At 39.5% G+C, this 15,980-nt stretch overlaps 1 protein-coding gene across 1 annotated transcript in view; it reads left to right on the top strand.

Moving 5' to 3' along the window:
* Window positions 1-15,980, top strand: part of LOC122810613 — a 349,637-nt gene that overhangs the window by 303,114 nt on the left and 30,543 nt on the right. The window contains exon 4 of the mRNA XM_044082189.1: window positions 13,627-13,741. Coding sequence (XP_043938124.1) covers window positions 13,627-13,741 — 115 coding nt within the window. The remainder of the gene's footprint in view (window positions 1-13,626; window positions 13,742-15,980) is intronic.

The following is a 15,980-nucleotide window of genomic DNA, read 5'->3' on the forward strand; positions in this document are numbered from 1 at the left end:
ATTGAGAGAAGAAGGAGAAGTAATGAAGGGAAGTGTAAAGAAAGTTAGATGGGAGGTCAGTCTGGATTCAAGCAATGGCATAGCCAGTGGGATTTGAGATAGTTTCTTAGTTGTTTCTTGAAAAGTTGTGATGAGCCCAAAGTAGTCAATTCTGTGGGGAGTTTATTCCCGTATGGGCCAATAGTATTGGTGAACAAGGAGTCGCCTGCCTTATTGTGTGACTTGAGAGTGGCTACTAGCAGTTTGTTTGCAGAGCAAAGGGAAGAGAGATTCTTGTAGGGGGCCACAAGGTTATTGAGTATGGGTGTATTAGTAGGGTAATGGAGAATTTTATATGTGATGACTAATTGATGTAATAGAATAAGATGTTGAAGTTCAAGCCAATCAAGCATTTTGAGATTAACACAATGATGTGTGCGAAATGGGGAACCTGTAGCAAACCTAGCAATGCTGTGGTAGGCCGTGGCAAGTTTCCGAAGGTTAGATTTAGAGAGGTTGATAAAAGTTGGGGAGGCGTATAGTAATGTGGAGATGAGATGAGTTTGGGCTAGGGACACTTTAGCAGTTGTTGTTAGAAAGGGCTTAAGTCTGTAGAGGGCTCCTATCTTTTTATTAACAGTTTTGATAGTAAGGTCAATATGGGCGTCAGAGTTCAGTTGATTATCTATTATTACACCTAGTAGTTTAGTGGATAAATCAGGTGAAATGATAGTACCATTGGTAGATGTAATAGAAAAGGAGAGAGGGGCTGACTTAAGGGTTGGAGAGAATATGAGTAATTTGGTTTATTGGGGATTAAGGAGGAGACAGATATGTTGGAACCAGTTTTCTGCTGCTGTGAAGACTTTTTGGGTGGAGGAATAAAGTTCAGCTGGAGATGCAGCAGAACAGACGAGAGTTGAATCATCTGCATACTGAATACATGTGGATGTTGGGAGAGAGGAAGACAGGTTATTTATAAATATAGAGAAGAGAAGGGGGCCTAAGATGGATCCTTGGGGGACCTCTATTAGGACTGGGAGCTGAGAAGATAGGTGGTTTTCCCAAAGGACTGCCTGTTTTCTTTCTGTCAGATATGAGTCAAACCAGCGCAAAGCTAAAGAGTCAAGAGCAAGAGATTGTAGAGTGTCTAGCAGAAGTTTATGATTCACCATATCAAAGGCTTTAGAGAGGTCAAGAAATAAAGCTGAGGAGTATAGGTTGTTATTGCGATTTTTGTTGATAGTGTCTGTGAAGGAGAGGAGAGCAGTAGAAGTACTATGAAAAGGTCTAAAACCATGTTGGGAGTCTGCAAGAAGGTTATTTAGTAGAAGGTGGTTAAGAAGTTGATAGTGAATACAGCGTTCCATAATTTTAGATAGTGGCGATAGTAAGGCTATAGGGTGGAAATTAGATAGTTCATTCGTGTTACCTCCTTTGTGCAGTGGAATAATGTGGGAAACTTTCCAGAGGGAAGGAATAGTAGATTCGGTTATTGTTCTGTTGATTAAGATGGAGACCGGGTAAGCTAGTTCAGCAGTAGCTAGTTGGAGATAGTCAGCTGGAAGTTGGTCGGCAGAAGGAGTACATGGTTTGAGTTTTGAGAGTAGCTTATGTATATAGGTTGTGGAGACTGTGTCAAGTTTTAGAGTGGGGCTGTTGGTAAGAGGAGAGGTCTTTTGAAGGGAGGCAGGGGGAACCATAGTTTTTGCTAGTGAGGTGACTGTTTCAGAGAAGAAGTTGTTAAAAGTGTTGGCTATTGTAGTGGGAGGGGTCTGGGCTAGGTTAGCAGGAGTGGGTGTTTTGGTATTCTCTGGATGGAGCAGCTTATTGATTCCTGTCCAGAAATTTTTGGGGTTATGATTTTGGTTTTGTTGATATTGAAGGTAGAAGTTTTTTTTATCAAGGAGGGTCAGTTTTTTTGCAATATTTCTAAGTTGTTGGAAGTTTTGATGATCTGTAGGGTTTTTAGTAGTTCTCCATTTTGTCCAGAGTTTATTTCTTAATAGCATAGTTTGCTTAGTTTCCTTAGAGAGCCATGGAGCAGCTTTGGACCTTATTCTAACTAAGCGTGAGGGGGCGTGATGCTTAAGAATTTGGAGGAATGTGTTGTTGAATAGAGTAACGGCCTCTGAGAGCTATGGGAACTATTATCTGTTAAGCCATGGTGATCATTGTGGCATTCCGCTCAAACCCGCTAACCTACTGTGCTCTGAGTTAAACAGGACTGCTATATGTGTTGGCTTACTCTGTTTCCTGACCAGCAACATTGTTGCCTGCCATGAAACCACACTTATTTACATTTACATGTGGTATGCGGCATGAATATGCAATGAGTGCTGCTGCTCACTACGTATCACCGTGCACTCAGGTAAACTCCATGTAGGCTTTGCACAAAGTCTACATGGAGTTTATTGCATCTCAGCATTAATATTTTCTTTGTTTCCAATTGCATATGCAAATGACTACTTAAAAACTCATAACTTCAACATTATTGAAACAACAAAGTAACAATTTATTGGCATCAATTCTTAAATGGTACTGATATATATACTGTTGAAATTGTAAGGTCAAAATACAATCAAGATTCTGAGAATTGGCTAATTTTACAAATGGAGACTGTGAACACAGAGATAAATAAGATATTTAGTTCCCCCAAATGATTGGAATTCTTAATAAATATCAATAATAATGCAATGAAAAATAAATCGTATTTGTCACAAATGTATAAAATTCTTAAGTTAGCTTTCACATATTTAGACAATATGTATTGGAACTGTTCCTAAAAATATAATAATGAAGACTTCCCTGAAGAATACAAGAAAACAGTATTAAAATCTGCAGGTAAAAAACACATCTTCATTATTCTGGAAAATTTTCACTTGGAAATTCTTACACAGAGCTTTGGTCACCCCTAACAAAATTACAATTATGTATAAATTGACTAGAATTAAATGCTAGAGATCTGATTCTGAAATAATAGCTGATTGGACACATATGGTATATGATGAAATTAATAACTACATTCAAGCTCTGTAGTCAGATAGATGCAATATTTCTAAATCTTTAATTTTATTTAATGCTCCAATCCCTGACATAATTCCAAAAACACAAGTGCCTCTACTGTGGTCTATTCTTGCTATAGCTAGAAAAGTAATTACTTCTTCTTCTTCTTCTTCTTTCGGATTTTCCCGGTTAGGGGTCGCCACAGTGGATCACCTGTCCGCTCATGATTGGCAGTGGAGTTTTACAGTGTTGAGTTGCCAGCCCGGCACCCAACCTTCCACAGAAGGCACACACATGCACACACTCATGCCTAGGGCTAATTTAGATTGTCCAATCCACCTACAGCATGTCTTTGGGATGTGGGAGGAAACCGGAGCACCCGGTGGAAACCCACATGACCAGAGGGAGGACATGCAGACTCCGCACAGAAGGCACCCCAACTGAGGACCGAACCGGAGAACCTCTTGCTGGGTGGCAGCAACGCTAACTGCTGCACCACCGCGGCCACCAAGTAAAGTTACCCCCCCTAGTGTTGAATTTGTTAGTATGGCAAAAATTGTTTGCAGTAATGAGCTACATTGACAAGTGACAAGTTACCAGTGACAAGTGGAGTACCACAGGGTTCAGTCCTGGGTCCTCTCCTGTTTGGTATCTACTTCTCTGAAATACAGGCTAACACAGAAGGTCTTTGGCTAGTGAATTTCGCAGATGACTGCAAACTAGGAGCCATAATCGAAACTCCTAACGATGTGGACATCCTACAAAAGGGCCTTACTGAGACAGATGACTGGTGTCAAAGCCATGGCCTCAAGCTCAGTGCCAAAAAGTGCATTGTTATCCCCTTTGGTAAAAACTCTCTACCCATGAACTACAACATAGGCGGTAGTATACTTAACACCAAAAGTGTGATAAGAGACCTTGGGACACAGGTGGACAGTAGTCTCTCCTTTGATAATCACATTGCCACAGTAGTCTGGAAATCCTTCTACATGGCACACCTCATCACAAAAGATTTCTCATCCAGAAAAAAAGAGGTCATTGTTCCCCTCTACTCATCATTCATTAGACCCATTATAGAGTACAATGCCCCTTTTGGTATGTACCTCACAAGACAACTACAACAACTGGAAAGGCCGCAGAAATACCTCATAAAGAGGATTACCGGCCTCAAACAGATGCCCTACGCAGACCGTCTCAAAAAACTCCAGCTTTACTCCATCGCATATTGCTTACTCAGAGGTGATCTCTGCCTAACATACAAAGCTATGTCAAACCCAGAGCTGTTGGACATGCTCCACTTAAAGAAATCCCAATCCCTTTGAGCTACACGTTCTAGGGACCTAAACCTTGTCACCACAATAAACAGAACATGCCAGAGGGATAGATTCCTGTCCCAGAGACTTCCCATACTCTGGAATAAACTACCTATCTATATCAAACAAAGCTCCTCATTAGCACTCTTCAAGAAAAATCTTGATGATTGGATAGGAAATAAGAAATTCACCCCAGGGATCACCTCTGTGGCTCTGCTCGACAGTGGCAAAGGAAAATAATTTTCTTGGGTGGCAAAAGCCAGGGTACCTTTTTGGCCAGGCTTGTATAGGCCCCAGGGTCAATAGCCTAGTACCTACCCATGAACCTACATACTATAAAGATGAGAACTTCTAATATTATGCATTCATGTAAATCTTAGCTGAAACTTAAAGACTTGCTTGAAAAATATTAATTGTTATTAATATGTATAACTTTGGTGTATTGATCAACTGTGGACCTATGTAAATAGTTATTTGTTTGTTTTATATTTTATTTGTTTACTATTGATTCAAAACCAAATAAAAAAATTTAAAAAATGAACACTTGTGTTATCCTTGTTTATATCAGGTACTGAAAAACGTACTGCTTCATGACTATTTTGTTCTGTATGATAAACTCCATCAAATGCGTTTAGGAACCTTCAATGATTTTCATGGGACATAGAGGGTGTCTGTAACAGGCTATAAACTGATATTCAGTCATGTTAGTGTGATTTTGAGTTCAATGAATTCTGTTTGTGAGTTTCTGGGAATCTGTTTTTACATAATATGGTCACTAACAAGTATGGATATATATCCATTGTTACCATTGAGTCTAAAGGCATGGTAAGTGCACAATCCAGGTATGGAAGGATTGTTTTTTGAAAATTTAAACCACATTTTAGTAATTACATAGATATGGAGGGGTATGATTGATTGTACATTAGTGTGCTGTGCTTAAGCCAGCCACCTCCTGTTCTACCTCTTTCAGATTGGCTGAAGTACTGAGGCACTTATGGTGTACACCTACTTCAGCCTCCAAAGCCTTTATTGGTTGTGATTTACATTTCCTGTGATTTATTTGCTGCTTCATACACTGATAAGTTTGAGATCATATTTGACCACATTATCAGTGCTAATACCATTGTGTAATATTCATGTACAGGAATGCATTGATGTTACTTTGTGGAGTCCACCACTGTGAATAATAGCTGGGATCTTCTTTATGATAACTTTCTCTCAGCATAATACTTCAAGCTTATTACCCCTGCCAGCCACATTGCTGTTTTAACCTGCTGAGTTTGAAGGGAGCAGCTAGCCCTCACACAGGTTGAAACTCAACTATAATGTTCTTCTTAGGGGAAAGTTCCCTTGTAAAGTTTCAGAACAGTACCTAACACTTCTTTTTAAATCTGCAGTTTCCAGATCATCCGCTAGGGCCTATACAGAAGACATGTCTACTATATGGGGAAAGGAATACAACATACAAGCTTGTCCCACGTGCCAAACTCATCAAGTCTACTCAGTGTAAGCAGACAGACACGCTGCAAGCCTTACTTGATTTAGTAGGGTGTCAGTAATAGAGGGAAGCTAACTCAGGAACTGGCAGTTGTGTCCTGTGGGAATTCTCATCAGCAGTCAGGGGTGACAGAATGGAAGAGATCTGGAGATCACACATTGGCCTAAGCTTCTGTGCTACTTTAAAGTTCATGACTTTAGTGGCCTCCACCATGTTTTTATTGGTGTCTACATTATTGTCACACTTCAGCTTTCCCTCAGCAACTGAAGGATGAAGAACATTACTGTTACCTGCTGATGACCCCTAGTATTAGGATAGGCACCTGTCCAGCAACCACTTTTGATTCTGAGCCTCAGGGTTCTAACATTGCTTCTCCTGCAGTTGATCGCATGGTTTGCCAGCTGTCTTACTTGGAATGGACCCCAGAGTCCTCAGGTGGTATCTCTGAGGATGAACATGGTCTTAGGGAGTCTACTAATCTGTTTAGAACTCAAATGCTTCCCTCTCACCCCCAGCATTGGATCTCTTTTCACTGTTTGACACCTGACTGGACATAACTGAATAGATGATGGTTAATATGGGAGTACAACCTGAAGCTTGTGCAGTGCCCTTCATAAGTCTTAACTGGGCAAGTGTCACTTTCAACTTGAGCTGCCCCTCACATGTAAGGTCCATCATTTTTCCTCAAGTATATGCCTGCTTTGCAGCTCATGTTTGCCATCTGAGAGTAGCACAGGTCCATTACCCCAAAACATTACATCTGTTTATTATCTCCATACCCCTCTTATTCTTCATGAGAAGGGGAGTCACAGCGAACTGAGATCTCCATCTATGAGAAAGGCAGGGAAAATCATTATTTTCCTGCTTTCATGTAGCTCACTAGATGTCCTTTCCTCTGGGGAATTCAGTGGCTCATAAAGTCTTCTATGGACTAGATAGAAGTCCCCTTTACTACCTTCCAGAAATGGCTGAATTAATACGCTGAGAAGAGAACAAGAAGCCGTAGATCATTCTTTCTTTGGAGTGTTTCCTCATGGATGTCATTTTTGCAATTTGGAAGCACCCACACACTACCTTTTCAGCTCACAGGAAAAGCAGATGTCATGTACAAAGCCTCTTGTCTGAGTTGCTTCTCATTCTCTGCAAACATCCTGGGACTGACACTTGTGATCACTTCAGCCAAACACAAGGACCAGAAACATTAAGAACTTGCTGCACTACTGCCAGTCAAGAAGTCCAAAACTATAACCAGGTTGTGCTAGAAGGTGTTCTAGTCTGTAACTTTAAGACTTAGAGTTCATTTTACTTGTCTTACCTGTCTCAGTTCTAGTTCTCAGTTTTAGTTTAAGCTCTGGACTAGACAGTGGAAACGTTTGCAGAGCTCCCTAACATGAGGTCAAGATGTCACTGGAAAAGATCCTTAGCTCAGCCTTCTTTCTGGGTCATCCCATTATCTGTTGCACTGTTGAATGTGTGAATGCCATAACTAGCACCAGCTGCTGTGATATGTGTATATCTGCTTCAGATGTCATAGCGTATATCCTTTTTTTCAGGATGAGCTATGACAGACCATCTTGGATGTCCCAGTTCAGAAGGAAGTTCTCCTCTTGAGAGTTTCTGAAGAGGTTATTAAGCAGCTCCAGAAGAGGGGAATGGCTTTTAAGTCAGAGAAGGTGTGTGCAATCCCTTCCTGGCTTCCTCTTCCTCATCAGCACAATCTGCTGAAAAGAAGATGTCTCTTCACAAACTGAGAAAACCATCAAATCCTAAGGTAGTGTTGAGGTTTGTCAAAACCACTTGCACTTATGTTGTGCGAGACAGCAGTGCACTGCAGTGTGGCGTTTCACTCCTCAACACTATTGTGCAATATTTGAGATGGTATATATAAGCTAGGGAGGCAGGGTGGACCAAGCTCCTATATGGGGTTACACATGGACTTGTCTCTTGCAATGTAAGAATTTTTTGTATTTTAGGCATTTTCATTTTGACCTACTTGATAGAGAAACTTCATTGAGGTGCAACTCATTTTTGTATGATTTGGCTGATCATAGAGAAAGCTAGAGTGGCATCTTACTGTGGACCTCATCAACTTCACTGAGCCCAGTTCTGTATGCTGACTCTTTTGGTAGCTAAGCCTTTGCTGTTGCAAGGCATCATCAGGATGACACTGGATGTGATGGATGCCTGTTGATAGATACCGCAATATTTGGGAGAGAAGATTCCTTTACTTTTCCTTTTCACGTCTTCACTACAGAGTACTGTCCTTTAGTTTGTCTTCGGCTCAAGAGTCTTTATAAAAATGTTTGCAGACCTTAGAGGACAGGAGACTCATTGTGTTCTTATATTTGGCTGAGCAGCCCTTTGTGTGGCTGGCAGAGAGTCTGGCTTGTGCTCTACAATTTATTCAGTTTTTTTTTTTGGGGGGGGGGTCACAATAGTCTGGTAGAAATTAACTGTGGTTCCTTTGAAGATGACTGCATCCATTTGGGAAAGATAATACAGTCTCTTTTCTGGGCCTTCCTTCTTAAAGAGTGGGCCTATTTTATCATGCTTTTGTTTTTTTTTTTAGGTAAAAATGAAATGGTGATTATCAGCTTACAACCTTATGTTTCTGTTAGCTCCAGTGGCAGGCACTTTCTTTAAATAACCCCCCCCCAGGTTTTCTCCACTTTGAAATGGCCTACTGGACATTGAAGTGTCAGTGATTACAGAGTCAGTAGCTGTCTTAGATCTCTGCTTAGTACAGTCCTGCATCATTATGCCTTTGAGTGTTGGATAGTGCTAACTAATCTCAGCAGGGATTTTCTCTTTGTGCCATCAAATCCATCACATTTTCTAATAATAGATGTGAGTCTGACAGACTGGGAATCCCATTTAGTGTACTCCCAAATGCACTGAAGGTGAAGCAACGGTCCAAACATAAATATGCTTGAGCTGAAAGGAGTCCTTCTTGTTGCTCAGGCTCTGAAAAGAGCCAATATCATAAACCCTCATGGCAACATCAAACAAGCAGACTATTATGTGGTTCGTAAAAATGCAAGAGGAATGTGTTCGTAGCCCTATCTCCAGTGGTAATGTAAGTCTGTCAGCAACATAGTGATCATTGACATCTTCCTACTAGGGGGTTCACACTAGAGGGAAAGTAAAGTTAGCCACAGATTCCTTGAATGATAGCTTCACCCCTCTCCTTAAGTCTGACATTCATGAACATATGCATTCAACAGGACTGCTGGCTGTAAGGCATCCTGGAAGCTGACAGCTTTACCACAAGGGAAAACATGGTCCATTCCAGGTTATTCTCCCTGTTGATGGCATGGGGAGTATACAGTAGATGTATTTTTTTTTTAGCATGGGGGAGAAGGTTTCTTTGCTTCTTTGTACTATACCCATTGATTTCAGTCATGTTATCCAAATTTTCAGAAGAAAACAGAAGAAAGACAAAGGCAGAGCCTCATTCCTGGTAGCTGAGAAGAGTACCTTTTCATGTATTACCATTAATAGTTATCCAGGAATACCTCCCTAGTGAGAAATATTTCATAGAGCTAACCTTTTTGTTGGAGTTTTAGAACTCATTGAGATTGTCCAGAAACCCATTAGGCTTCAGTCTGACACACTGAAACTGTTCAGTGTGAGCACAGAAAATCACTGTCAGTGAACTTATAGATCCACTTTGCTTACTTTAGACACCTGTTAGGCTTGGGCCTGAGTTATTCCACAGTTTGGTGCTCACAAGGTAAAGATGTAATGAAATGGCATATGGAGTTAGAAATGGTTGGTGTTTTTCTTAGAGGCAGAGGCACTGATGGGAAAACCATAGTTAAGCTGGAATAAAATGTCTTCTTTCCTGATAGCTGCTAAGGCAGCTGGGGAGAGGAAACGGGAGATTTATTTGGTCCAGAACAACATGGAATTTACTTTTGAGTGAGGTTTTTTCAGTGTGGGAGTGGACATTAAAGGTTTCATTTAGCCAGATGCCCAGATATTTGAAGGAACTTATTTTCATTGCTGGAGTTGTTGAGGTTAGTAATAGACTGGGTGTTTGGACATTTGGCTAGTTTGTGGTGTGTGCCAAAAAGGCTTTTTTTCTTTTTCTTTTTTTTTTTTATTAGAGGGGTTCAGGAGTAGGTTGTGTTACTTAAGCCTTTGTTGGAGCTTATGTAGATTAGAATGTAGCTGGGTTTGGATAATAGAGTGGGTGTTGTTGGATCTGTATATGACCGTGTTGCTGGTGAGAAGTTGGGGATGGTCAAGAGGAAATTTGGTAATAAAGACAGAGAAAAGTAGAAACAATAGAATGGATCCTTGGGGGACAGCTTTAAGAAGTTGGGTGGTGACAGAAAGGGAAGTGCTTATTTTTAACTTTGTGTCTCTTGTCTAAGAAAGTTTTTTGAAACAGAATAGTTAACCTGAGTTAATTCTGATTTCAGTAAGAGAGTTTAGGGGAAGAGGGTGGGTCAGTTAGAGCAAAGGCTTTAGTCAGGTCATTGAAGAGGAGACTGGTGTTGCTGTCTTTGCAAGTGTTTAAGTAAGGATAGAAATTAAGCAATTACTATACAAAACAGTAAAGAATGATTGCAAAAAGTACATTTGCATTGTACATTTTCACACAGCGAGAATAACTTTATTTGTTTATAAACATCAATAATGTCTTTTTCCATTCTGATATAAGAAACTAATTATGCACATTCTAAGTAAGTAGTCACCCTTAGGAGACAAGGAGATGCAAATGTAGATTGCCTTAATTGTTGCTTCAGGAAATTTATATTATACTGTTAAAAAGTATGTGATTCACCAGTTAATATTTTATGTGAAGTTTTCTTGGATCAGACCATTTGGAGTTTGTTAGAAATAAGGTAGGAAAGACAAGGCTTATCCAAAAACAAAATTGTGTCAATGTATTAGCCCCACCATGCTATGCTGGGTTAGAGAACCATAAAAAGAAGTAATAACTACTTTTAATAGTGCAGCAGGGATTTAGTATTACATAGAATGGCAACATGCATTAAAATGCATATGTTTTTTACTATTATTGTCCTTTAGGGGCACAGAATTATTGTGCTAGTATGTTCTACACGCATAAATGTGAATTAAGAGATTTGTTTATAAACCACATATCGACCGAAGATAACAGGTGAGGTTCGCAAGGAGGTGAAACTGCTAAAAGGAATGTTGTCATCAAATACCAAGTTTAACGGATATGAGTGTAAACCTGATAACTTTATTTTCAGGAAAAGGGTGATAATTACACTAATTAATTTGCACATTTTACATTCATAAAGAACTGGAAGGACATTTGGAAGAAATAGGAATCTTAGAAAATGTTGCTTTTGCTTTGGGTTTACTGCAACACTTGCTGACATACAGTGGATATAAGAAGTTTACACACCCCTGTTAAAGTGCTAAGTTTTTGTGTTATAAAAAAATGAGACCACAATAAATCATTTCAAAACTTTTCCCACCTTTAATGTGACCTATAACCTGTGCAGTTCAATTGAAAAACAAACAAATTTGTTAGGGTTTTAAATATAAAAAATAAAAAAGATACAAAAAGCTGGTTGCATAAGTGTGCACACCCTTAAATTAATACTTTGTTGAAGCAGCTTTTGATTTAATTACAGCATTCAGTCTTCTTGGGACCATACCTGCCATCAGTTAAAGAGGCTGATTAACCCCAAATGAAGTTCAGCTGTTCTAGTAGGATTTTCCTGACATGTACTCAGTTGCCTGCTACAGCAAAAGTAATGATTCGCAGAGAGCTTACAAAGCATCAAAGGGATCTCATTGTTGTAAGATATCAGTCAGGAGAAGGGTACAAAACAATTTCAACAGCATTGCATATACCACGGAACACAGTGAAGACAGTCATCAAAAAGTGGAGAAAATATGGGACAACAGTAACGTTGCAAAGAATGGGCGTCCCTCCAAAATTGATGAAAAGACAAGATAGAAACTGGTCAGGGAGGCTGCCAAATGACCTACGGCAACACTGAAGGAGCTGCAGGAATTTCTAGCAAGTACTGGTTGTGTACTACATGTGACAACAATCACCCGTATTCTCCATATATCTGGGCTATGGGGTAGGGTTGCAAGATGGAAGCTTTTTCTTACACAGAAAAACATCCAGGCCTGGCTAAAATTTGCAAAACAATACATCAAGTCTCCCAAAAGCATGTGGGAAAATGTGTTATGGTCTGATGAGACTAAGGGTGAACTTTTAGGCCACAATTCCAAAAGGTACATTTGGCGTAAAAACAACACTTCACATCACCAAAAGAACACCATCCCCAAGGTGAAGCATGGTGGCGGCAGTATCATGCTTTGGGGTTGCTTTTCTTCAGCTGGAACTGAGGCTTTAGTCAAGGTGAAGGGAATTTTGAACAGTTCCAAATACCAGTCCCTTTTGGCCCAAAACCTTCAGGCATCTGCTAGAAAGCTGAAGATGAAGAGGAATTTCACCTTTCAGCACAACAATGACCCCATGCATACATCCAAATCAACAAAAGAATGGTTTCACCAGAAGAAAATTAAGGTTTTGGAATGCCCCAACCAGTGACCAGACCTAAATGCAATAGAAAATCTATGGGATGGCCTGAAGAAGGCTGTGCACAAGAGATACCCTTGCAATGTGACAGATTTGTAGCACTTTTGCAAGGAAGAGTGGGCAAATATTGCCAAGTCAAGATGTGGCATGCTGACAGACTCCTACCCAGCCTCCTACCCAAGAAGACTGAATGCTGTAATTAAATCAAAAAGTGCTTCAACAAAGTATTAGTTTAAGGGTGTGCACACTTATGTAACCAGCTTATTGTACGTTTCTTATTTTTTATATTTTTCCCCTAACAAATTTGTTTGTTTTTCAATTGAATTGTACAGGTTATATGTCACATTAAAGGTGGGAAAAGTTTTGAAATGATTTAATGTGGTCTAATTTTTGTATCTCACAAAAAACTGGCATTTTAACAGGGGTGTGCAAACTTTTAATATCCACTGTAAATAAAAGCCTACCAGAAACTTCAAAACATTTTTTGGTTCACTTTTACAATATTTCCTTTGTGTATGACACAATGAGGGCTGTCATTGTCATCTGTAAGACGTTTAGGCAATGAGAGTGTGGGGAAGCATCACACTGAAATGAATGACGGTCAAATTGTCACCTTTATTACTTTTCAGGGTGAACTGGTGACGAAGAAAGGACACCTTTTGGTTAAAGGTACACTTCCTCAATGTTATCTCAATTTAGAAAGTAATGAACAATGGTGGAAACTTGTGCCCCCTTCCATTTCCTTGGTAGAAGGGGCAGTGCTCTCATGCTGTAGCTGTTTAAATGTCATGGGTTAACAAAAGCTCATCTTACAGTAACAGCCAAAAACAGCAGCCATACGCATGCAGTCAGATATGGAGAAAATGTTCTAAAACGCATGCAAAAATATTTTGTGATTGTAAATTTTTTTTTTACCTTTATAAACTCTACATTAATGTCCTTTTTCTTTCACTTTAGCAGGGAATGTAATTATGTTTAAAGATACACTTGTGCATAAAGGCTGACAAAAGATGGAGGAAACATTAGTCTATTTTGACCTTTTACTTCTTTGTAGGGGAGTTGTGTCCTGTTAAGTAGTTTGTCATCCTGCATGTGATAATATTAATACAGTGTTAACAGTTTAATTCTCTGCTCAGGACAATCATATTAGCATGTGTAAAAAGCATAACACCAGCAAAGCTAGTGACTATGTGCTACTTAGCGTAAGGGAGGCTGTAGCATTGGTTTTAAAGTAATTTCCTTTTTACTACATTCTGTTTATCCATTTGTCTCTGCTGTAATTATTCTAGATCTGAAACCACAGAAAAGCAAATCTGTTCAGCCCAGACTGCCTGGTTCTAAGCGTTACTGGGAGAAGTCAAGTATTGCATGGACATCGTTCACACATGGAGAACTGAAACCAAGGTATTTTGTCTCAAGTTATATTCAAAAGTGCTGCTACAGTGAAGTATTAACAGACTACCAGTACCAATATGGCAGACAAAGGTGTATGCTGGTTTCACTCAAATGTAATCATTCTAAAATCAATTACTACAACCATACACAAAGATTTTTACACCACAAGCCAGATGTGTTTTTTTTTAAAGTTCTTGCTTGTTCAAAAAGTTACAGTTGCACATGACAAGGTAAACGTGCTGCTAATCATTGTATGGCAGTTGGCACAGATGGATAAAGCTGTGAGCTGTAGTTCAGAGTTTGATTTCCTTCAGCCCTCATTTGCCTTCTGTGTGACCATGAGCAAGTCACTTAACAAGACTTTGTTCCTGGGTCACCCCTGAAAAGGGACTGTGTGCCCAGTGGGCCTACCTTGTTAACTGGGTATTATTGATATTTTTGATCACTTAAGTTGCATGCTAGGAATGAAACCACAAAGGAAACACTTTGGGTTTTATAAGTAATATAATTAATTCAGCACAGTACACACTTATGTATGCTTTATGCAATTCACTTCTCACCATTAGCTCTCAACATCTTGGCACAAAAAACCTGGGCAAAGCAGCTCCAAAATAGGGACAAATTTCAAATACTGATCTTATAAACTTAGAAAATTGCTAGAATAAAAGGTTTAGTGTTACCATTTATTTTCCTGAAGAATAGGATGTCTGAAATTCAAATGCCTGTCATTATTTAGTGAATTCAATCCTTCAGTGATTTGCCATTGCCACAAAAATCCTGAAAACTACAGATTTAATGAGGAATAGAACAAAAATATGAGGCTTAAATTCACAAGTGGTGGTGGCTAGGGACTTTAGGTTCTTTTTACCTGTACCCAAGGTACAGGGTTTGAGCCTGAGTACCTCTAGCCACCAGGTGTATTGAGTTGGGGGCATTTTCACACACACACTCACACACAAAAAACTCCAATGTTTCATTCTGCGCTCGCATAGTCTGGCTCCAAAGATGGAAGTTTAATTCCTTGCATAGAAGCAAGTTTCAGCTCCAAAGCTTCATTCCACGCTTGCATAGTCAGACTGGCTCTAAAGATTAAAATTTCATTCCACGCTGGCAGCTAGTTCAAAAGCACTAAAGAAGATGTTTCCACACTCAAGGGAGCTGACTTCATCGCGCATGTGATAACATCAGCTCCAAAGTGCAAAAAGAAAAAAATTTAAAAATAATCGGGAATGAAGGGCTGCCACTGGGGAATCATGGCACCCATTATTTGGACCCAAAACTCGGTAAAAACCGAGTAATTCGGTATCGTTGGGAGGCATGGTGGCAATGTCAATTAATAAGCTAAATTTTAATTTTCATACTTGATCCCATGTGTTTGATACCCAGCTGGTACAACAAAATTTTAATATTGTGTAAGCCCCAAGATTGCAATATATCACAACTGATCTTCTTTCTCCTTCAAAACTGCATGAATTAAAATTCATGCCATTAAACATTCCATTGTTGAACATTGGAACCTGTGTCAATAGGTTGAACATCACACACGGCAAAGCTCAATGCCATGTTTCACACCTTTACTTCTATGTAATCTAAATAATTCCAATGTATCTGCCAAGGAGTCCATCTGCTTTCAGCTGCACAAATGCACTTGACAAGGCTGTGTGTCTTTACACACAACCAGTTACATGTGAGATCTGAACTGGGAACCAGCTCAGGCATATTTTATTAACTTGACTTTTTCAGACATATCTGGCGAAGGAGAGAATGGTGCTAAATTTACAGCACAAAGGTGAGGTGTTGAGGAGTCCAGGATATTTATGGCACTCCTCATGAAGTGCTACAACTGCTGGCTCTAAGTATAAGGCTGAGGCTTGAAATGACTTAGTCAAGGCTGTTGCCAGTGCAACTGGCATTCCACGTACTGGGAAACAATGTTGTCACCACTATAATGACCTTAAGAAGTGCAAGCAGAACCTTCTAAACTTACGGGAGGCTGAATTTTGGATTGTGAGCAGCCTTCAGTTGTGTAAGTATACTGGTCCATAACCTGTTTATGATATGGCATTAATGATCTAACCAGCCCATCCAATTACTCATTATGCTTTCATATATATATATATATATATATATATATATATATATATATATATATATATATATATCTTTTCTTTTTATACTGCATAGCTACAGAGGAAATAGCTGCAAACCAAGAGGTAAACTAGGAGATATTAACTCACTTAAGAGAGGC

Source organism: Protopterus annectens, chromosome 9.part0 (genome assembly GCF_019279795.1).
Source record: "Protopterus annectens isolate FY-2018-M chromosome 9.part0, PAN1.0, whole genome shotgun sequence".
NCBI classification, from domain to species: domain Eukaryota; kingdom Metazoa; phylum Chordata; order Ceratodontiformes; family Protopteridae; genus Protopterus; species Protopterus annectens.